The sequence below is a fragment of the Nerophis ophidion genome, linkage group LG21, assembly GCF_033978795.1.
Source record: "Nerophis ophidion isolate RoL-2023_Sa linkage group LG21, RoL_Noph_v1.0, whole genome shotgun sequence".
Taxonomy (NCBI): domain Eukaryota; kingdom Metazoa; phylum Chordata; class Actinopteri; order Syngnathiformes; family Syngnathidae; genus Nerophis; species Nerophis ophidion.
Window position 1 is genome coordinate 37,495,623 of NC_084631.1, and position 22,996 is coordinate 37,518,618.

The following is a 22,996-nucleotide window of genomic DNA, read 5'->3' on the forward strand; positions in this document are numbered from 1 at the left end:
AGATGTTGTAGAAAGTCACAGATGTTGTAGAAAGACACAGATGTTGTAGAAAGACACAGATGTTGCAGAAAGACACAGATTTTGTAGGAAGGCACAGATGTTGCAGAAAGACACAGATGTTGTAGGAAGACACAGATGTTGTAGAAAGACACAGATATTGTAGGAAAGCACAGATGTTGCAGAAAGACACAGATGCTGTAGGAAGGCACAGATGTTGTAGAAAGACACAGATGCTGTAGGAAGGCACAGATGTTGTAGAAAGACACAGATGTTGTAGAAAGACACAGATGTAGAAAGACACAGATGTAGAAAGTCACAGATGTTGTAGGAAGACACAAAAGTTGTAGAAAGTCACAGATGTTGTAGGAAGGCACAGATGTTGTAGAAAGACACAGATGTTGTAGAAAGTCACAGATGTTGTAGAAAGACACAGATGTAGAAAGACACAGATGTTGTAGAAAGTCACAGATGTTGTAGAAAGACACAGATGTTGTAGAAAGACACAGATGTTGTAGAAAGACACAGATGTTGTAGAAAGTCACAGATGTTGTAGAAAGAAACAGATGTACAAAGACACAGATGTTGTAGAAAGTCACAGCTGTTGTAGAAAGACACATATGTTGTAGAAAGACACAGATGTTGTAGAAAGACACAGATGTTGTAGAAAGACACATATGTTGTAGGAAGACACAAATGTTGTAAAAAGACACATGTTGTAGGAAGACACAGATGTTGTAGAACGACACAGATGTTGTAGAAAGTCACAGATGTTGTAGAAAGACACAGATGTTGTAGAAAGACACAGATGTTGTAGAAAGACACAGATGTTGTAGAAAGTCACAGATGTTGTAGAAAGACACTGATGTTGTAGAAAGACACAGATGTTGTAGAAAGACACAGATGTTGTAGAAAGTCACAGATGTTGTAGAAAGACACAGATGTAGAAAGACACAGATGTTGTAGAAAGTCACAGATGTTGTAGAAAGTCACAGATGTTTTAAAAGGACACAGATGTTGTAGAAAGACACAAAAGTTGTAGAAAGTCACATATGTTGTAGGAAGGCACAGATGTTGTAGAAAGACACAGATGTTGTAGAAAGACACAGATGTTGTAGAAAGACACAGATGTTGTAGAAAGACACAGATTTTGTAGAAAGACACAGATGTTGTAGAAAGACACATATGTTGTAGGAAGACACAAATGTTGTAAAAAGACACATGTTGTAGGAAGACACAGATGTTGTAGAACGACACAGATGTTGTAGAAAGTCACAGATGTTGTAGAAAGACACAGATTTTGTAGGAAGGCACAGATGTTGTAGAAAGACACAGATTTTGTAGGAAGGCATAGATGTTGTAGAAAGACACAGATGTTGTAGAAAGACACAAATGTTGTAAAAAGACACATATGTTGTAGGAAGACACATATGTTGTAGGAAGACACAGGTGTTGTAGAAAGACACAGATGTTGTAGGAAGGCACAGATGTTGTAGAAAGACACATATGTTGTAGAAAGACACAGATGTTGTAGAAAGACACAGATGTTGTAGGAAGACACGGATGTTGTAGGAAGGCACAGATGTTGTAGAAAGACACATATGTTGTAGAAAGACACAGATGTTGTAGGAAGGCACAAATGTTGTAGAACGACACAGATGTTGTAGAAAGTCACAGATGTTGTAGAAAGACACAAATGTTGTAAAAAGACACACATGTTGTAGGAAGACACAGATGTTGTAGGAAGGCACAGATGTTGTAGAAAGACACAGATGTTGCAGAAAGACACAGATGTTGTAGAAAGACACAAATGTTGTAAAAAGACACACATGTTGTAGGAAGACACAGATGTTGTAAAAAGGCACAGATGTTGTAGAAAGACACAAATGTTGTAGAAAGACACAGATGTAGAAAGACACAAATGTTGTAGGAAGACACAGATGTTGTAGAACGACACAGATGTTGTAGAAAGTCACAGATGTTGTAGAAAGACACAGATGTTGTAGAAAGACACAGATGTTGTAGAAAGACACAAATGTTGTAAAAAGACACACATGTTGTAGGAAGACACAGATGTTGTAGAAAGACACAGATGTAGAAAGACACAAATGTTGTAGGAAGACACATATGTTGTAGAACGACACAGATGTAGAAAGACACAGATGTTGTAGAAAGTCACAGATGTTGTAGAAAGTCACAGATGTTGTAGAAAGACACAGATGTTGTAGAAAGACACAAATGTTGTAAAAAGACACACATGTTGTAGGAAGACACAGATGTTGTAGGAAGACACAGATGTTGTAGGAAGGCACAGGTGTTGTAGAAAGACACAGATGTTGTAGAAAGACACAGATGTTGTAGAAAGACACAGATGTTGTAGAAAGACACAGATGTTGTAGAAAGACACAGGTGTTGTAGAAAGACACTGATGTTTTAGAAAGTCACAGATGTTGTAGAAAGACACAGATGTTGTAGAAAGACACAGATGTTGTAGAAAGACACAGATGTTGTAGAAAGACACAGATGTTGTAGAAAGACACAGATGTAGAAAGACACAAATGTTGTAGGAAGACACAGATGTTGTAGAAAGACACAGATGTTGTAGAAAGACACAGGTGTTGTAGAAAGACACTGATGTTGTAGAAAGTCACAGATGTTGTAGAAAGACACAGATGTTGTAGAAAATCACAGATGTTGAAGAAAGACACAGATGTTGTAGAAAGACACAGATGTTGTAGAAAGACACAGATGTTGTAGAAAGACACAGATGTTGTAGAAAGACACAGGTGTTGTAGAAAGACACAGATGTTGTAGAAAGACACAGATGTTGTAGAAAGACACAGGTGTTGTAGAAAGACACAGATGTTGTAGAAAGACACAGATGTTGTAGAAAGACACAGATGTTGTAGAAAGACACGGGTGTTGTAGAAAGACACAGATGTTGAAGAAAGACACAGATGTTGTAGAAGGACATAGATGTTGTAGAAAGACACAGATGTCGTAGAAAGACACAGATGTAGAAAGACACAGATGTTGTAGAAAATCACAGATGTTGTAGAAAGACACAGATGTTGTAGAAAGACACAGATGTTGTAGAAAGACACAGATGTTGTAGAAAGACACATGTGTTGTAGAAAGACACAGATGTTGTAGGAAGGCACAGATGTTGTAGGAATGCACAAGTGTTGTAGGAAGGCACAGATGTTGTAGAAAGACACAGATGTAGAAAGACACAGATGTTGTAGAAAGACACAGATGTAGAAAGACACAGATGTTGTAGAAAGTCACTGATGTTGTAGAAAGACACCGATGTTGTAGAAAGACACAGATGTTGTAGGAAGACACAGATTTTGTAGAAAGACACAGATTTTGTAGGAAGGCACAGATGCTGTAGGAAGACACAGATGTTGTAGGAAGGCACAGATGTTGCAGAAAGACACAGATGCTGTAGGAAGGCACAGATGTTGTAGAAAGACACAGATGTAGAAAGACACAGATGTTGTAGAAAGTCACAGATGTTGAAGAAAGACACAGATGTTGTAGAAAGACACAGATGCTGTAGGAAGGCACAGATGTTGTAGAAAGACACAGATGTCGTAGAAAGACACAGATGTAGAAAGACACAGATGTTGTAGAAAATCACAGATGTTGAAGAAAGACACAGATGTTGTAGAAAGACACAGATGTTGTAGAAAGACACATGTTGTAGAAAGACACAGGTGTTGTAGAAAGACACAGATGTTGTAGGAAGGCACAGATGTTGTAGGAATGCACAAGTGTTGTAGGAAGGCACAGATGTTGCAGAAAGACACAGATGCTGTAGGAAGGCACAGATGTTGTAGAAAGACACAGATGTAGAAAGACACAGATGTTGTAGAAAATCACAGATGTTGAAGAAAGACACAGATGTTGTAGAAGGACATAGATGTTGTAGAAAGACACAGATGTCGTAGAAAGACACAGATGTAGAAAGACACAGATGTTGTAGAAAATCACAGATGTTGAAGAAAGACACAGATGTTGTAGAAAGACACAGATGTTGTAGAAAGACACAGATGTTGTAGAAAGACACAGGTGTTGTAGAAAGACACAGATGTTGTAGGAAGGCACAGATGTTGTAGGAATGCACAAGTGTTGTAGGAAGGCACAGATGTTGTAGAAAGACACAGATGTAGAAAGACACAGATGTTGTAGAAAGACACAGATGTAGAAAGACACAGATGTTGTAGAAAGACACAGATGTTGTAGAAAGACAGATGTTGTAGGAAGACACAGATTTTGTAGAAAGACACAGATTTTGTAGGAAGGCACAGATGCTCTAGGAAGACACAGATGTTGTAGGAAGGCACAGATGTTGCAGAAAGACACAGATGCTGTAGGAAGGCACAGATGTTGTAGAAGGACATAGATGTTGTAGAAAGACACAGATGTCGTAGAAAGACACAGATGTAGAAAGACACAGATGTTGTAGAAAGTCACAGATGTTGAAGAAAGACACAGATGTTGTAGAAAGACACAGATGTTGTAGAAAGACACGTATGTTGTAGAAAGACACAGGTGTTGTAGAAAGACAGATGTTGTAGGAAGGCACAGATGTTGTAGGAAGGCACAGATGTTGCAGAAAGACACAGGTGCTGTAGGAAGGCACAGATGTTGTAGAAAGACACAGATGTAGAAAGACACAGATGTTGTAGAAAATCACAGATGTTGAAGAAAGACACAGATGTTGTAGAAGGACATAGATGTTGTAGAAAGACACAGATGTCGTAGAAAGACACAGATGTAGAAAGACACAGATGTAGAAAATCACAGATGTTGAAGAAAGACACAGATGTTGTAGAAAGACACAGATGTTGTAGAAAGACACAGATGTTGTAGAAAGACACAGATGTTGTAGAAAGACACAGGTGTTGTAGAAAGACACAGATGTTGTAGGAAGGCACAGATGTTGTAGGAATGCACAGGTGTTGTAGGAAGGCACAGATGTTGTAGAAAGACACAGATGTAGAAAGACACAGATGTTGTAGAAAGACACAGATGTAGAAAGACACAGATGTTGTAGAAAGTCACTGATGTTGAAGAAAGACACAGATGTTGTTGAAAGACACAGATGTTGTAGAAAGACACAGGTGTTGTAGAAAGACACAGATGTTGTAGGAAGGCACAGATGTTGTAGGAATGCACAAGTGTTGTAGGAAGGCACAGATGTTGTAGAAAGACACAGATGTAGAAAGACACAGATGTTGTAGAAAGACACAGATGTAGAAAGACACAGATGTTGTAGAAAGTCACTGATGTTGAAGAAAGACACAGATGTTGTAGAAAGACACAGATGTTGTAGGAAGGCACAGATGTTGTAGGAATGCACAAGTGTTGTAGGAAGGCACAGATGTTGTAGACACAGATGTAGAAAGACACAGATGTTGTAGAAAGACACAGATGTAGAAAGACACAGATGTTGTAGAAGGTCACTGATGTTGAAGAAAGACACAGATGTTGTTGAAAGACACTGATGTTGAAGAAAGACACAGATGTTGTTGAAAGACACAGATGCTGTAGAAAGACACAGATGTTGTAGAAAGTCACTGATGTTGAAGAAAGACACAGATGTTGTTGAAAGACACTGATGTTGAAGAAAGACACTGATGTTGAAGAAAGACACAGATGTTGTTGAAAGACACAGATGCTGTAGAAAGACACAGATGTTGTAGAAAGTCACTGATGTTGAAGAAAGACACAGATGTTGTTGAAAGACACTGATGTTGAAGAAAGACACTGATGTTGAAGAAAGACACAGATGTTGTTGAAAGACACAGATGCTGTAGAAAGACACAGATGTTGTAGGAAGGCACAGATGTTGTAGAAAGACACAGATGTTGTAGAAAGACACAGATGTTGTAGAAAGACACAGATGTTGTTGAAAGACACTGATGTTGAAGAAAGACACTGATGTTGAAGAAAGACACAGATGTTGTTGAAAGACACAGATGCTGTAGAAAGACACAGATGTTGTAGAAAGTCACAGATGTTGTAGAAAGACACAGATGTTGTTGAAAGACACAGATGCTGTAGAAAGACACAGATGTTGTTGAAAGACACAGATGCTGTAGAAAGACACAGATGTTGTAGGAAGGCACAGATGTTGTAAAAAGACACAGATGTTGTAGAAAGACACAGATGTTGTAGAAAGACACAGATGTTGTAGAAAGACATAGATGTTGTAGAAAGTCACAGATGTTGTAGAAAGACACAGATGTTGTAGAAAGACACAGATGTTGTAGAAAGACACAGGTGTTGTAGAAAGTCGCAGATGTTGTAGAAAGACACAGATGTTGTAGAAAGACACAGATGTTGTAGAAAGACACAGATGTTGTAGAAAGACACAGATGTTGTAGAAAGACACAGATGTAGAAAGTCGCAGATGTTGTAGAAAGACACAGATGTTGTAGAAAGTCGCAGATGTTGTAGAAAGACACAGATGTTGTAGAAAGACACAGATGTTGTAGAAAGTCACAGATGTTGTAGAAAGTCACAGATGTTGTAGAAAGACACAGATGTTGTAGAAAGACACAGATGTTGTAGAAAGTCACAGATGTTGTAGAAAGAAACAGATGTAGAAAGACACAGATGTTGTAGAAAGTCACAGCTGTTGTATAGGAAGTCACGGATGTTGTAAATGGACACAGATGTTGTAGAAAGTCACAGATGTTGAAGAAAGACACAGATGTTGTAGAAAGACACAGGTGTTGTATAAAGACACAGGTGTTGTAGAAAGACACAGGTGTTGTATAAAGACACAGGTGTTGTAGAAAGACACAGGTGTTGAAGAAAGACACAGGTGTTGTAGAACAGGGGTGCCAGTTACGTCGATCGCCAGCCAGGCATTTAAAAAAATAGACCTAAAAATTGGCGATCCTCAGTCTTCACCAAGACGTCACTTGATTGACATTTACGACACCTGAGGGTCTTGTGAGTTGACGCTGGCTGCTGCGAGCTCATTATTAAGAAAAAGTGAGAGACAGGAATTGAGAAACACTTTTTATTTCAGCACATTCGCGCCGTACATGCTGTCAAAACTCTAAAGACCGGCTGCACAGTTCCTATCTTCACAATAAAAGCGCTGCTTCCTCTTGCCTGCGCTAACAAAATAAGAGTCTCGGAAAGCTGGCGTGCACAAGCTAGAAAGCTACGGAGCTAATGGATTTCTTGTAAAGTGTATAAAAACGAGTATAGAAGCCGGACAAATAAGATGCCAAAAACCAACCACTTTCATGTGGTATTGGACAGAAAGGAGGACTTTTGTTCTCCTCCGTTTGAAAATGTCGACGTTATCCGCACTTCTGTCGGATTCCAATGAATGCAAGTCACCCGAATCAGGTAATACTCCAACTTGTATTCTTGTCTTCATGAAAGAAAGGACTCTAAATGTGTTAAACATTATTGCATTATCATTAAAAACCTTAAATATGTTAACAAAAACGTATGTTTCATAAATAAAAACATATTAAGGCCTACTGAAATGAGATGTTCTTATTTAAACGGGGATAGCAGGTCCATTCTATGTGTCATACTTGATCATTTCGCCATATTGACATATTTTTGCTGAAAGGATTTAGTAGAGAACATAAACAATAAAGTTGGCAACTTTTGGTCGCTAATAAAAAAGCCTTGCCTGTACCGGAAGTAGCAGACGATGTGCGCGTGACGTCACGGGTTGTGGAGCTCCTCACATCCGGAAACATTGTCTACAATCATGGCCACCAGCAGCAAGAGCGATTCAGACAGAGAAAACGACGATTTCCCCATTAATTTAAGCGAGGATGAAAGATTTGTGGATGAGGAAAGTTAGAGTGAAGGACAAGGAAAAAAAAAAAAACTAGACTGCAGAGCGATTCAGATGTTCCATCCATCCATCCACTTTCTACTGCTCTTTCCCTTTAGGGTCGCGGGGGGCCTTACGCCCAATTTTAGCCGCGATAGATAGATAGATAGTACTTTATTGATTCCTTCAGGAGAGTTCCTTCAGGAAAATAAAAATTCCAGCAGCAGTGTGCAGAGTTGATATCAATTTAAATACAAGTAAAGTGTAAATAATGGGGGTTTAAATGGAAACAAAATAGAGAAATATTCCAATAAGAATTAAAAAATAATAATAATAAATAAATAAATAATAATAAATAAAATAAAATAAAAGGCACCAGCACCCCCCGCGATTTAGATGTTATTAGACAAATTTACTAGGATAATTCTGCAAAATCCCTTATCTGCTTATTGTGTAACTAGTGTTTCAGCGTTTTAGTGAACGTCGGAGGGGTGTGGCCATGGGTGTGGTGACCGCCAGTGTCTCTGAGGGAAGCCACGTTTCTCGACGAGGCAAAGCGAAGGCAGTGTTGGGGGCTGAGCTTTTTTTTCCTCTCCTCCACGGTGGAAGCATCCCACGTTTGGTGGTGGCCGCTCAGAGGAGGCAAGAGAGTCCGCAGCTGCCTCTTTGACAGGTGCATGAGGAACGACGCAAGCTCCGCTCATGTCTACGGCAAGAGCCGACTTATTACCACAATTTTCTCACCGAAACCTGCCGGTTGACATGTGGTAGGGAACCGTGTTCGCTTGACCGCTCTGTTCCGTAGTAAAGCTTTGCGTCATCTTTCAGGAATGTAAACAAGGAAACACCGGCTGCGTTTGTGTTGCTAAAGGCGGCCGCAATACACCGCTTCCCACCTACAGCCTTCTTCTTTGACGTCTCCATTATTCATTGAACAAATTGCAAAAGATTCAGCAACACAGATGTCCAGAATACTGTGTAATTATGCGATTAAAGCAGACGACTTATAGCTGGGATCGGGCTGGAACAAAACGTCCGCTACAATGCGTGACGTCACGCACACGTGTCATCATACCGCGATGTTTTCAACAGGATACATCGCGCGAAATTTTAAATGGCAATTTAGTAAACTAAAGCGGCCGTATTGGCATGTGTTGCAATGTTAATATTTCATCATTGATATATAAACTATCAGACTGTGTTTACTAAATTACAATTTTAAATTTCCCGGGAGTTTTGTCTTGAAAACATCGTGCAATGATGACGCGTACGCAGGACGTCATGCGTTTTTAGGAAGTATGAGCGCTGCACACACACACAGCTAAAAGTCGTCTGCTGTGATGGCATAATCACACAGTATTTTGGAGATCTGTGTTGCTGAATCTTTTGCAATTTGTTCAATTCATATTGGAGAAGTCACAGTAGAAAGATGGAGTTGGGAAGCTTTAGCCTTTAGCCACACAAACACACGGTGATTCCTTGTTTAAAATTCCCGGAGCTGAAACTTTACTATGGACCAGAGCACGATCAAGCAGACATGGATCCCAACAGAATGTCAACCAGCAGTTTTCGGTGAGAAAATTGTGGTTAAAAAGTCGCCACTTACCGGATATAAGCTGAGCTTGTGTCGTCCGTACAGCTACCGTCGACTCCCGTGAGACATGGCGTCAACACACCTGTGGACAAACCCCTCCGACTATCAGGTAATATTAAACTCACTAAAACACTAGCAACATAATAGAAAGATAAGGGATTTCAAAGAATTATCCTAGTAAATGTGTTTAAAAACATCGGAATATGTCCCAATGCTATCGCGTTTTTTTTTTTAACTCGTTTTTTTTTTTTTTTTCTAGTCCGTTGCTATTAATATCCTCAAATACAAATCTTTCATCCTCTCTCAAATTAATGGGGAAATTGTCGTTTTCTCGGTCTGAATAACTGTTTTTGTTGGAGTCTCCCATTAAAATCAATGTGAATATGTGAAGAGCCATCAACATTTGACGTCATCGTCTGCTACTTCCGGCAAAGGCGAGGCTTTTTCAGGAAGTACCAAAAGTGGCGAACTTTATCGTCGATTTTCTCTACTAAATCCTTTCAGTAAAAATATGGCAATATTGCGAAATGATCAAGTATGACACATAGAATGGACCTGCTATCCCCGTTTAAATAAGAACATCTCATTTCAGTAGGCCTTTAAATTATATACAGTGGGGCAAAAAAGTATTTAGTCAGCCACCGATTGTGCAAGTTCTCCCACTTAAAATGATGACAGAGGTCTGTAATTTTCATCATAGGTACACTTCAACTGTGAGAGACAGAATGTGAAAAAAAAATCACATTTTAAGAATTTAAAGAATTTATTTGTAAATTATGGTGGAAAATAAGTATTTGGTAAACAATTCAAAGCTCTCACTGATGGAAGGAGGTTTTGGCTCAAAATCTCACGATACATGGCCCCATTCATTCTTTCCCTAACACGGATCAATCGTCCTGTCCTCTTAGCAGAAAAACAGCCCCAAAGCATGATGTTTCCATCCCCATGCTTCACAGTAGGTGTGGTGTTCTTGGGATGCAACTCAGTATTCTTCTTCCTCCAAACACGACGAGTTGAGTTTATACCAAAAAGTTCTATTTTGGTTTCATCTGACCACATGACATTCTCCCAATCCTCTGCTGTATCATCCATGTATCCATTTTGGTACAAACTCAAGTCGTCGTGTTTGGAGGAAGAAGAATACTGATTTGCATCCCAAGAACACCACACCTACTGTGAAGCATGGGGGTGGAAACATCATGCTTTGGGGCTGTTTTTCTGCTAAGGGGACAGGACGATTGATCCGTGTTAAGGAAAGAATGAATGGGGCCATGTATCGTGAGATTTTGAGCCAAAACCTCCTTCCATCAGTGAGAGCTTTCAATGGTTGACCAAATACTTATTTTCCACCATAATTTACAAATAAAATCTTTAAAATTCCTACAATGTGAATTCCTGGATTTATTTTTTTCACATTCTGTCTCACAGTTGAAGTGTACCTATGATGAAAATTACAGACCTCTGTCATCATTTTAAGTGGGAGAACTTTCACAATCGGGGGCTGACTAAATACTTTTTTGCCCCACTGTATATGAATGAGGTTGATCCCTCGACTTGGTCAATTGAAAAGTAGCTCACCTGCAGAAGAAGTGTGGGCATTGAGAAGTAATGAACGGAGAAAACTTAGTGAGTGCTTCATGTTCTTCCTCAGGTGTCCTTCTTCCTCTTCATCGTGTTGGTGGTCTACACCATGCTGCCCTTCTCCATGAGAGGCGCCATCATGGCCAGCGTCCTCACCTGCCTGTCACACACGCTCACCCTCAGCGTCTGCTTGGCCTCCGCCGCCACCGACTTGGAGCCTCTGGTCTGGCAGGTGAGATGCTCCTTCACCCTCGCCTCCATCCCCTCCGTGGAGACCATTAGCGCCCATTTCCTGCGGTTTTGGAGGACCTCAGGACTTTAAGTCGATAATCAATGTCCGTGACGTTTCTTCATGATGTTCATGATGTGCTGCTTGTCAGGCAAACGTACAAGTCTGCCAGAGATGAGGACACGATAATTGTCCCTATAAATACTCTACATGTCCAAAGTGCGGCCTGGGGGTCGTTTGTGACCCGCAGCAAATGTTTCAACACAGTCTGAAAATACTACCGTATTTCCTTGAATTGCCGCCGGGGCGCTAATTATTTAAAACCTTCTCTCACTCCGGTGTTTACCAAAGGCATGCGGTAAAGGCAAGCATGCGCTAATTATTTTAAAACCTCTTCTCACTCCGGCACTTACCAAAGGCATGCGGTAAATTTAGGGCTGCGCTTAAAAATTTGAGTGTGATGTAAGGATACCATCAAGAAAAGCACATTTAATAAAAAAAACATTATTATGGTCTTAACTTTACTTATAAATGAAGTCCATGCGCAGCTCCTTCTGATCAAAAGCATCAATAACTTGTTCATAGAAGTCTTCCTTATCTTTCTTCAGTTTTAAAAGTCTCTCTGTCTCGATGGAGATCTTCCTTTATTACTTCCTGCTTCGGTTGAAAGTCCAGTTTACAAACCCCGTTTCCATATGAGTTGGGAAATTGTGTTAGATGTAAATTCAAACGGAATACAATGATTTGCAAATCATTTTCAACCCATATTCAGTTGAATATGCTACAAAGACAACATATTTGATGTTCAAACTGATAAACATTTTTTGTTGCTGCAAATAATCATTAACTTTAGAATTTGATGCCAGCAACACGTGACAAAGAAGTTGGTAAAGGTAGCAATAAATACTGATAAAGTTGAGAAATGCTCATCAAACACTCTCTTTTAGCATCCCACAGGTGTGTGTGCAGGCTAATTGGGAACAGGTGGGTGCTATGATTGGGTATAAAAACAGCTTCCATGAAATGCTAAGTAATTCTCAAACAAGGATGGGGTGAGGGTCACCACTTTGTAAGCAAATTGTCGAACAGTTTTAGAACAACATTTCTCAACGAGCTATTGCAAGGTATTTAGGGATTTTACCATCTACGGTCCGTAAAATTATCAAAATGTTCAGAGAATCTGGAAAAATCACTGCACGTAAGCGATGATATTACGGACCATTAATCCTACAGGCGGTACTGCATAAAAAACAGACATCAGTGTGTAAAGGATATCACCACCTGGGCTCAGGGACACTTCAGAAAACCACTGTCAGTAACTACAGTTGGTCGCTACATTTGTAAGTGCAAGTTCAAATTCTGCTATGCAAAGCAAAACCCATTTATCAACAACACCAAGGAACGCCGCTGGCTTGGCTGGGCCCGAGCTCGTCTAAGATGGACTGATGCAAAGTGGAAAAGTGTTCTGTGGTCTGACGAGTCCACATTTCAAATTATATTTGGAAACGGTGGACGTGGTGTCCTCCAGAACAAAGAGGAAAATAACCATTCGGATTATTATAGACGCAAAGTTCAAAAGCCAGCATGTGTGATGGTATGGGGGTGCATTAGTGCCCAAGGCATGGGTAACTTACACATCTGTGAAGGCACCATTAATGTTGAATGGTCCATACAGGTTTTGGAGCAACATATGTTGTCATCCAAGCAACGTTATCATGGACGCCCCTGCTTATTTTTAAACAATTAAACAATGGATGTCCGCTAACTTTTTGCAACTTAATGCCAAAAAAACGGAAATGCTGATTATCGGTCCTGCTAGACACCGACCTCTATTTAATAATACAACTTTAACATTTGACAACCAAATAATAAAACAAGGTGACTCTGTAAAAAATCTGGGTATTATCTTCGACCCAACTCTCTCCTTTGAGTCACACATTAAAAGCGTTACTAAAACGGCCTTCTTTCATCTCCGTAATATCGCTAAAATTCGCTCCATTTTGTCCACTAAAGACGCCGAGATCATTATCCATGCGTTTGTTACGTCTCGTCTCGATTACTGTAACGTATTATTTTCGGGTCTCCCCATGTCTAGCATTAAAAGATTACAGTTGGTACAAAATGCGGCTGCTAGACTTTTGACAAGAACAAGAAAGTTTGATCATATTACGCCTGTACTGGCTCACCTGCACTGGCTTCCTGTGCACTTAAGATGTGACTTTAAGGTTTTATTACTTACGTATAAAATACTACACGGTCTAGCTCCAGCCTATCTTGCCGATTGTATTGTACCGTATGTCCCGGCAAGAAATCTGCGTTCAAAAGACTCCGGCTTATTAGTGATTCCTAGAGCTCAAAAAAAGTCTGCGGGCTATAGAGCGTTTTCTGTTCGGGCTCCAGTACTCTGGAATACCCTCCCGGTAACAGTTCGAGATGCTACCTCAGTAGAAGCATTTAAGTCTCATCTTAAAACTCATTTGTATACTCTAGCCTTTAAATAGACCTCCTTTTTAGACCAGTTGATCTGCCGCTTCTTTTCTTTCTCCTATGTCCCCCCCTCCCTTGTGGAGGGGGTCCGGTCCGATGACCATGGATGAAGTACTGACTGTCCAGAGTCGAGACCCAGGATGGACCGCTCGTCGGGACCCAGGATGGACCCCTCGCCTGTAACGGTTGGGGACATCTCTACGCTGCTGATCCGCTTCAGATGGTTTCCTGTGGACGGGACTCTCGCTGCTGTCTTGGAGCCACTATGGATTGAACTTTCACAGTATCATGTTGGACCCGCTCGACATCCATTGCTTTCGGTCCCCTAGAGGGGGGGGGTTGCCCACATCTGAGGTCCTCTCCAAGGTTTCTCATAGTCAGCATTGTCGCTGGCGTCCCACTGAATGTGAATTCTCCCTGCCCACTGGGTGTGAGTTTTCCTTGCCCTTTTGTGGGTTCTTCCGAGGATGTTGTAGTCGTAATGATTTGTGCAGTCCTTTGAGACATTTGTGATTTGGGGCTATATAAATAAACATTGATTGATTGATTGATTATTTCAGCAAGACAATGCCAAGCCACGTGTTACAACAGCGTGGTTTCGTAGTAAAAGAGAGCGGGTTCTTTCCTGGCCCGCCTGCAGTCCAGACATGTCTCCCATGGAAAATGTGTGGCGCATTATGAAGCGTAAAATACGACAGCGGAGACCCCGGACTGTTGAAAGACTGAAGCTCTACATAAAACAAGAATGGGAAAGAATTCCACTTTCAAAGCTTCAACAATTAGTTTCCTCGGTTCCCAAACGTTTATTGAGTGTTGTTAAAAGAAAAGGTAAGTAAGTAAGTACCCAAAATAAAGAATGTCGGACGGTTGTTTTTACGATATGCAGGCAAACGACAACTTTAAAACATACCGGCTTAGCTACGGCACCTGGTAGCCATCTTGGTATAGACGATCACCTCCCCCACGAATGTTGGTGCGTGCGCAACTGAAGCAGACGGTAGGGGGAAAAAAAGAAAAAAAAAACGTCTCCCTCACTGTCTGCACACGGCGGCCATCTTTGAAATGGTTTTCAGCGCAGCGGTGCTTTAATATCAAAACCGTAGCAGTGATTAAAATTATTTCATCAACTTTTAATCAAAAGGGATCAATCCATCTTCTCTTGCTTATTTGAAGCCGAAACGACAAACGGCCTCAGAGGAGATAATGTTTGAAAAAAAGTGAAACCATTTTAGCCAAATTTTGTATTGAAGGGGGAATTGCAAACTTCCTGTTGATTTTAGCTGGGAGGTAAGAGTGTATGAAATATAGGTGTAACTCAGGGGTGTCAAACATATGGCCCGCGGGCCAGACCAGGCCCGTGAACTCGTTTTATTCGGCCCGACTGAGGAGTTTGCCATGTATAAAAATGAGCTGTTTTTTTTTTTTTTTCCGAACGAAAGAAACTGTTGTTCTAAATGTGTCCACTGGATGTCACAATAGCAATTCTGTCAGGCAAGCAAACGGTTTATACAGGGGCCTGAGGTATGCAATAAAGAGGACTGTGGCTGCTCCTCCTCAACCAGGAAATTTAAAACCTGCCGTTTTATGTCTACTGCTTCGAACACATTGTCATTTGGCACCCTCGTTGCCCCTAAATATCTCTGTCAAACATGAGAAAAGTGAATTTAACCCTTTTGGATAGTTTTTACCTCCGTTTCCTACTGAGTTAGCTCTGGATTGATACGTGGACATGACAAAGGATGATACCTAGAAGAGTTTACATGTTGTGTTGTTGTTCAATCCCAGAAAGGCTGTTACTTAAAGTTTAATCCTGGTTTTGTAGATACACTGAGACGAAGTCTAAGCTCATTGTGTTTTTGAAGCGCCACCAGTTTCCTCAGAATTTTCAACAAATTTGAAGTGTTTTGTCCAGAGGATTATTTCTGATTTGTACCTTTTCAGAATGTTGCTTGTTCTATTTTTGGCCAAAGGAAACAACCTGAAGTTTTCTTTATTTTTAAGTTATCATGCCATGATTTTACCATTCCGACCCACTTGGGAATAGATTTTCCTCCATGTGGCCCCTGAGCTAAAATGAGTTTGACACCCCTGGTCTAACTGAGACCTACGTAGTGGTTTTTGTTTCATGTTTCTACAACATTCCTACTGGAAGTTACAGACAGTTTTGTCTGTGTTTTCTTCCTAGGGGGCGCTAGAGCGCAATTTTGAGTTTTGGGTTTTGTTTTATTATTAGATCGCAATTTTCGCCAGTCCTGATGTGTGTGTCAAATTTGGTGAGTTTTGAAGCCTGTAAAGGGGGTCAAATTACAGCTCAAAGAGGCGGCGGTATAATAAAGAATAATAATAATAAAACCTTAGAAATTCAATAGGGTCCTCTGTCCCAAAGGGACATCGGTCCCTAATAAATAAGCATTAAAAGTAAAGAATAATAATAATGTATGAATATTTTTTAAGACTTTTATGAGAGGGGACATTTTGGATCCCTGACCATTTTTGTGAGACTTAAAAATTGCTGTCATTGCTCAAAAAATAATAGTAAATCAATGATATGAATTATGGAGCTATTAAAGGCTCCAATTATTTCACATCATATATTGCACTTCAAACACTGTTTATGGGAAAGGTTTTTTCACAACAACTCTTTTTTTCTTTGACATAAAGAGAATAAAACACAAACAATGTTTGACTTCATGTCGGCACAGATCTGAAGGTGTTGGAGAGACTTAACGAGGTCAAATCATCTCCGTGACACACCGTGATGCGTCATTGCTCGCAGTCTGCTATAAAACAATATTTCAAACCAAATTTTGGCTGAATCAAAAAAACAATTTGTTTTGAAAGGCCGAATTGTTCGATGCAGATGGAGCCCCCCCTTACCGAGAAGCCCTCTCATGCTGAGTCAATCTTCCTCTCCGCCTCGCCAACCTAAAACTGCATATTTTATTTTGAAAATGAAAAATACCCAAATGGCAAGTTTGGGTTTGTCAGTGGCTAAAGTTTGCACTCCGCCGCTCCACATGCTGTAAAGTTGTGGAAGGACTTGCACAATAAAATATATCCTTGGCTAGAGAAGCTGTTGAGATGCAGCCTACAGGGCCTGAGGGCTTTATCTGCTTCTGACTAGCCAGCTTGTCGGCAGCCGCTGGAAACATGCATCACCTTCTGACGCCCTACTCTCCATCCCCGCAGATCCTGGCCAATGTCATCATCTTCACCTGCGGAAACCTGGCGGGGGCGTACCACAAACACCTGATGGACCTGGCGCTCAGGCAGACCTACCAGGACACCTGCAACTGCATCAAGTCCCCCATTAAACTGGAGTTTGAGAAGCACCAACAGGTACACGCCCACTTCCCCACACCTTTGACAGGTACACGCCCACTTCCCCACACCTTTGACAGGTACAGGCCCACCTCCCCTCACCTTTGATAGGTACCTGCCCCCCATACCACACCTTTGACAGGTACACACCCTCTTCCCCACACCTTTAACAGGTACGTGCCCACCTCACCACACCTTTGACAGGTACAACGCGCACCTCATCACACCTTTGACAGGTACACACCCTCTTCCCCACACCTTTTGACAGGTATACCCCCATCTCCCCACACCTTTTACAGGTACACACCCTCTTCCCCACACCTTTTGACAGGTACAACGCCCACCTCCCCACACCTTTGACAGGTACACACCCTCTTCCCCTCATCTTTGACAGGTACACGCCCTCTTCCCCAGACCTTTGACAGGTACACGCCCCCCTCCCCACACCTTTGATAGGTACACGCCCACCTCCTCACACCTTTGACAGGTACACGCCCACCTCCTCACACCTTTGACAGGTACACGCCCAGCTCCCCACACCTTTGACAGGTAAATCCCCACCTCCCCACACCTTTGACAGGTACACATCCTCTTCCCCACACCTTTGACATGTACACGCCCTCTTCCCCATTCATAATAACATGTAATATATACATGATGTAAGTATATTTGTAGTATCTAGTAACATTCATAATAACATGTAATATATACATAATGTAAGTATATGTCATGTAGTAACAATTATAATAACATGTAATGTATACATGATGTAAGTATGTATGTAGTATCTAGTAACATTCTTAATAACATGTAATATATACATAATGTAAGTATATGTCATGTAGTAACATTCATAATAACATGTAATATATACGTGATGTAAGTATGTATGTAGTATCTAGTAACAGTCATAATAACATGGAATATATACATGATGTAAGTATATATGTCATGTCGTAACATTCATAATGACATGTCATATATAATTAATTTAAGTATATATGTCATGTAGTAACATTCATAATAACATGTAATATATACATGATGTAAGTATATATGTAGTATCTAGTAACATGCATAATAACATGTACTATATACATGATGTAAGTATATGTCATGTAGTAACATTTATAATAACATGTATTATATACATGATGTAAGTATGTATGTAGTATCTAGTAACAGTCATAATAACATGGAATATATACATGGTGTAAGTATATGTAGTATCTAGTAACATTCATAATAACATGTAATATATACATGATGTAAGTATATGTCATGTAGTAACATTTATAATAACATGTAATATATACATGATGTAAGTATATGTAGTATCTAGTAACATTCATAATAACATGTAATATATACATGATGTAAGTATATGCCATGTAGTAACATTTATAATAACATGTAATATATACATGATGTAAGTATGTATGTAGTATCTAGTAACAGTCATAATAACATGGAATATATACATGATGTAAGTATATATGTCATGTCGTAACATTCATAATAACATGTAATATATACTTAATGTAAGTATATATGTCATGTAGTAACATTCATAATAACATGTAATATATATATGATGTAAGTATATATGTAGTATCTAGTAACATTCATAATAACATGTACTATATACATGATGTAAGTATGCATGTAGTATCTAGTAACATTCATAATAACATGTAATATGTACGTAGTATGATCACTTGAAGCAAATGTCAGCGTATAAGTTTATAGCTTCCCATTTAGATGAAGAATTAATCCTAATCTTCACCGACGGTTAAAAGAAAAAAAAAGGTGGACTCAAACGAGCGTCTCTTTATGTCTTTCTCGCCATCTTCTGGTCTAAGTTGGATGTCAAAGTTGACATCCAAGTTCTCGGTTTATGTCCACAACTTTCTAGACATGACTTATCATTTAGAACTAACTTTCACCAGCACAGAAGCCATGCAGCAGCTCAATGTGTCAATAGAGCATCATGATCCTGTTCTGTTTGTCTGATCTTGAATGGGATTGTGCTGAAAATTTTAATTTCCCCTCAGGGATTAAAAAGTATTTCTGATTCTGATAAGCTAGTTAGCGCTGTGTGATTACATCGAGACTAAAATGGGTCTGTTAGCGCTTATGATAACAATATTGCTAATACTTAGTTAGTAGTACTCAAATCACCACATGCAATAGATGTCTCCCAACATCTGTATTGTTAGCCACCTCTCACTTGCTGTATTTTATGAGTTAGAATGCATAAAGAAACAGGAAAAAATGCGTTCTTGTCGTACATAGAGATTGTGAATGATAGGTCAAATAAAATTAAAAAAAAGTGCAGTTCCCCTTTTAAGTGTTGTTACGTTGTTGCTCTTTTTCTCCTTTATTTATATATGAGCAGTTTTAATGGATGCTATTGCAGTTCTGCAAACTAATTAGGGACCGAATGTCCCTTTGGAACAGAGGACCCTATTATATTTCTAAGGTTTTATTATTATTATACCGCCGCCTCTTCGAGCTGTAATTTGACCCCCTTATCATGCTTCAAAACTTTGACACACACATCAGGACTCGCGAAAATTGTGATCTAATCAAAAAACCAAACCCCACAACTCAAAATTGCGCTTTAGCGCCTCCTAGGAAAAAACACAGACAAAACTGCTTGTAACTTCCGTTAGGAATGTCGTAGAGACATGAAAAGAACAGCTCTATGTAGGTCTGACTTAGACCTAGATTTCATACAGTGACATCCTTCAGCAAAAATCAACAAGAAGTTGGCAAAAAACCCTTCAAAACAAAAGTAATTTTTGCCTCTTTGAGCTGTAATTTGACTCCCTTAAAATGCTTCAAAACTCACCAAACTCAACACACACATCAGGACTGGTGAAAATTGTGATCTACTGAAAAAACCAAACCCCAAAACTCAAAATTGCGCCCTAGCGTCCCCTAGGAATAAAACACTGACAAAACTGTTCTCAGGAAGAAAACACAGACAAAACTGCTTGTAACTTGCGGTGGGAATGTCGTAGAGACATGAAACAAAAACCTCTATGTAGGTCTCACTTAGACCTACATTTCATTAATGGACATCCTTCAGCAAAAATCAACAGGAAGTTGGCAATTACCCCTTCAAAACAAAAGTTTTGTAAAAACCCGTCACCTTTTTTCTAACATTATCTCCTCTGACCGCGTTTGTTGTGTCGGCTTCACACTCACACAGGAAATAGATTGAACCCTTCTGATTAAAAGTTGCGCAAAGACGTTTTCTAACTGCTCCGGTTTTGATTTTACGAGCTTTCAAAGAATTGCTGCGCTGCTGCCGTCTCAAGATGGCCGCTTAAAAGCAGGAAGCACCAGTGTGACCACACAGTGCAGAGAAGGTAGGTACTGTGCGGGTAAAGATATGTTGACTGGGTGAAAGAAGGAGGCACCAGTTTGACTCCAGGATACAGAGAAGGTAGGTAATGTGCAGGTAAATATATGTTGTCTGGGTGATGGCAGGAAGCACCAGTGTATGGGTGAAAGAAAGAAGCACCAGTGTGACCCCAGGATGCAGGGGAGGTAGGTAATGTGCAGGTAAAGATATGTTGATTGGGTAAAGGCAGGAAACACCAGCAAAAGTCGGTCCCGTCCATCGCTGCTTGCAGCTTTAATTTATTTATGCTCTTTATTGTGTTATTGTCTTGAGTGACGGACCCAAGTGTAGTATTAATAGTCAGATCTGTTCATGAATGAAGGCCATGAGGGAGTGGAACAAACCAAAGGTGGCTTCATTGATGTTTGACAGAGTGAATGTGGTGTGAGTGTGATGGGGAACTTTTCTATTTTTGGTGCAGCCTCTTCTCCAGCTTGTTAATTTTCTGCTGTGTTTAGGAAATGAGTCCACACAGTGTGAGAGGTGTAATGACCCTCGCTGCATTTATGATTCACACCCCCTCAGGCGGCTACACACACACACACGTACACACACACACGTACACACACACTCCCACGCTGGTTCAGCCTGAAACAGCTCACGCACATGTAAAAAAGTGCACATTTAGTGGTTACACAAGGCAGTATCCAAAGAGTTAACATCCTTGTCTAAAGTGATGTGAGGTATGCTTTGGATCATTTTACAAAACCAAATAGAATATAGTTTGTTGTTTTTTAACCTGTTTTTTAATCCGACAAGGTTTTTCCAGGGCACCCAGCAGGATGTCAGTCATTAAAATTGTTAAATGAAGTCAAATTCCGTATTTCCTTGAATTGCCGCCGGGGCGCTAATTAATTTAAAACCTCTTCTCACTCCGACGCTTACTAAAGGCATGCGGTAAATTTAGGCCTGCACTTAAAAATTTGAGTGTGATGTAAGGATACCGTCATGAAAAGCACATTTAATTAAAAAAACAACAACGTTATTATGGTCTTACCTTTACTTATAAATTAAGTCCATGCACAGCTCCTTCTGATCAAAAGCATCGATAACTCATTTATAGAAGTCTTCCTTATCTTTCTTCAGTTTTAAAAGTCTCTCTGTCTCGATGGAGATCTTCCTTTATTACCTCCTGCTTCGATTGAAAGTCCCGTTTAGAAAACTGTTTTATTTTAGATATGTAATCCTCCATGTTAAAAGTGCAAGCGAGAGGAAAAAATAAACACACGCTGCTCACTCTTGCTGCTTGTTGTCACTTCTTCTGCAGCCGAGTAGTCGCAAGAAGGATCACTAGCGCCCTCTACCACCAGGAGGCGGGAGTCATTTAATGACTCATATTTGACACACGCAGCTACGGTATATTAATAAAACATAGCTGCTTACTGTACTTTTTAGCATATTCAATAGCTTGGACCTTAAATCCTACTGAAAAGCTCTTAATCTTCTTCCCTTTATGCGATTTAAAATGTTTGAAATCCGCCTCCTATATGTTAATTATTTGGCGAAACGAGTTTGACCCGGCGGAAATTGTAGACATGCGCTAATAAAAATAATATTTTGCGAAACACAATACGAAGGTCCTGCAGTCCTGGGTTCAATCCCAGGCTCGGGATCTTTCTGTGTGGAGTTTGCATGTTCTCCCCGTGAATGTGTGGGTTCCCTCCGGCTACTCCGGCTTCCTCCCTCCTCCAAAGACATCCACCTGGGGATAGGCCCCTCCCACCTCCAAAGACATGCACCTGGGGATAAGTTGATTGGCAACACTAAATGGTCCCTAGTGTGTGAATGTGAGTGTAAATGTTGTCTGTCTATCTGTGTTGGCCCTGCGATGAGGTGGCGACTTGTCCAGGGTGTACGCCGCCTTCCGCCCGATTGTAGCTGAGATAGACGCCAGCGCCCTCCCGCGACCCCAAAAGGGAATAAGCGGTAGAAAATGGATAAATGGAAACAAGTTTGACCCAGCGTTAATCCAGAGCCGGCGGTAATGCTAAGCATCCACAAATTATTTTGCGAAACGAGTTTGACCCGGCAGTAATTCTAGTCAGGCGCATACTATATACCCGGCGGCAATTCAAAGAAATACTGTATGCAATATTTCCCTACAAAAATATTTGAAAAAGTATTATTGGAGCCTTCATGTGTCAAGAATTCATAACAACATTTTGATTCATTATTATAATTTGAGTAATGAGCTTGGTTATTGAAGGGTCACAGCTGCTTGCTCTTCCGTTGCAGGAGCGCCTGCTCTTGTCCTTGCTACCTTCTCACATCGCCCGAGTCATGAAAGCCGAGATCATCCAACGTCTTCAGGGACCAAACTTGGGTCGAAGCGAGAGCGCCAACAACTTCCACAACCTCTACGTGCAGCGACACACCAACGTCAGGTGACCGCCTGCCTTGTATTTTCTCCTCCTCAGCATCCTCTCCTCCCTGCATTCAATTTTCTTCTTCCCGTTCATTCCAATTCCAATGGAGAGTTAATCCCCTCTCCATCGTGCTCTGAGGTGACTTTGTGAGATGACACCCACCCGGACCACCTACTTAGAGGGTTTA

At 40.4% G+C, this 22,996-nt stretch overlaps 1 protein-coding gene across 3 annotated transcripts in view; it reads left to right on the forward strand.

The window, feature by feature from the left end:
* The window catches only part of adcy2b (adenylate cyclase 2b (brain)), a 136,486-nt gene that overhangs the window by 38,623 nt on the left and 74,867 nt on the right, over nucleotides 1–22,996 (forward strand). For 2 of the 3 annotated variants that reach the window (XM_061882548.1, XM_061882547.1), the window contains exons 3-5: nucleotides 11,065–11,226; nucleotides 16,900–17,049; nucleotides 22,679–22,827. In XM_061882548.1, coding sequence (XP_061738532.1) covers nucleotides 11,065–11,226; nucleotides 16,900–17,049; nucleotides 22,679–22,827 — 461 coding nt within the window. Of the gene's footprint in view, nucleotides 1–7,150; nucleotides 7,375–11,064; nucleotides 11,227–16,899; nucleotides 17,050–22,678; nucleotides 22,828–22,996 lie in introns of those variants that run through there. The other variant, XM_061882549.1, reaches the window with a different exon arrangement.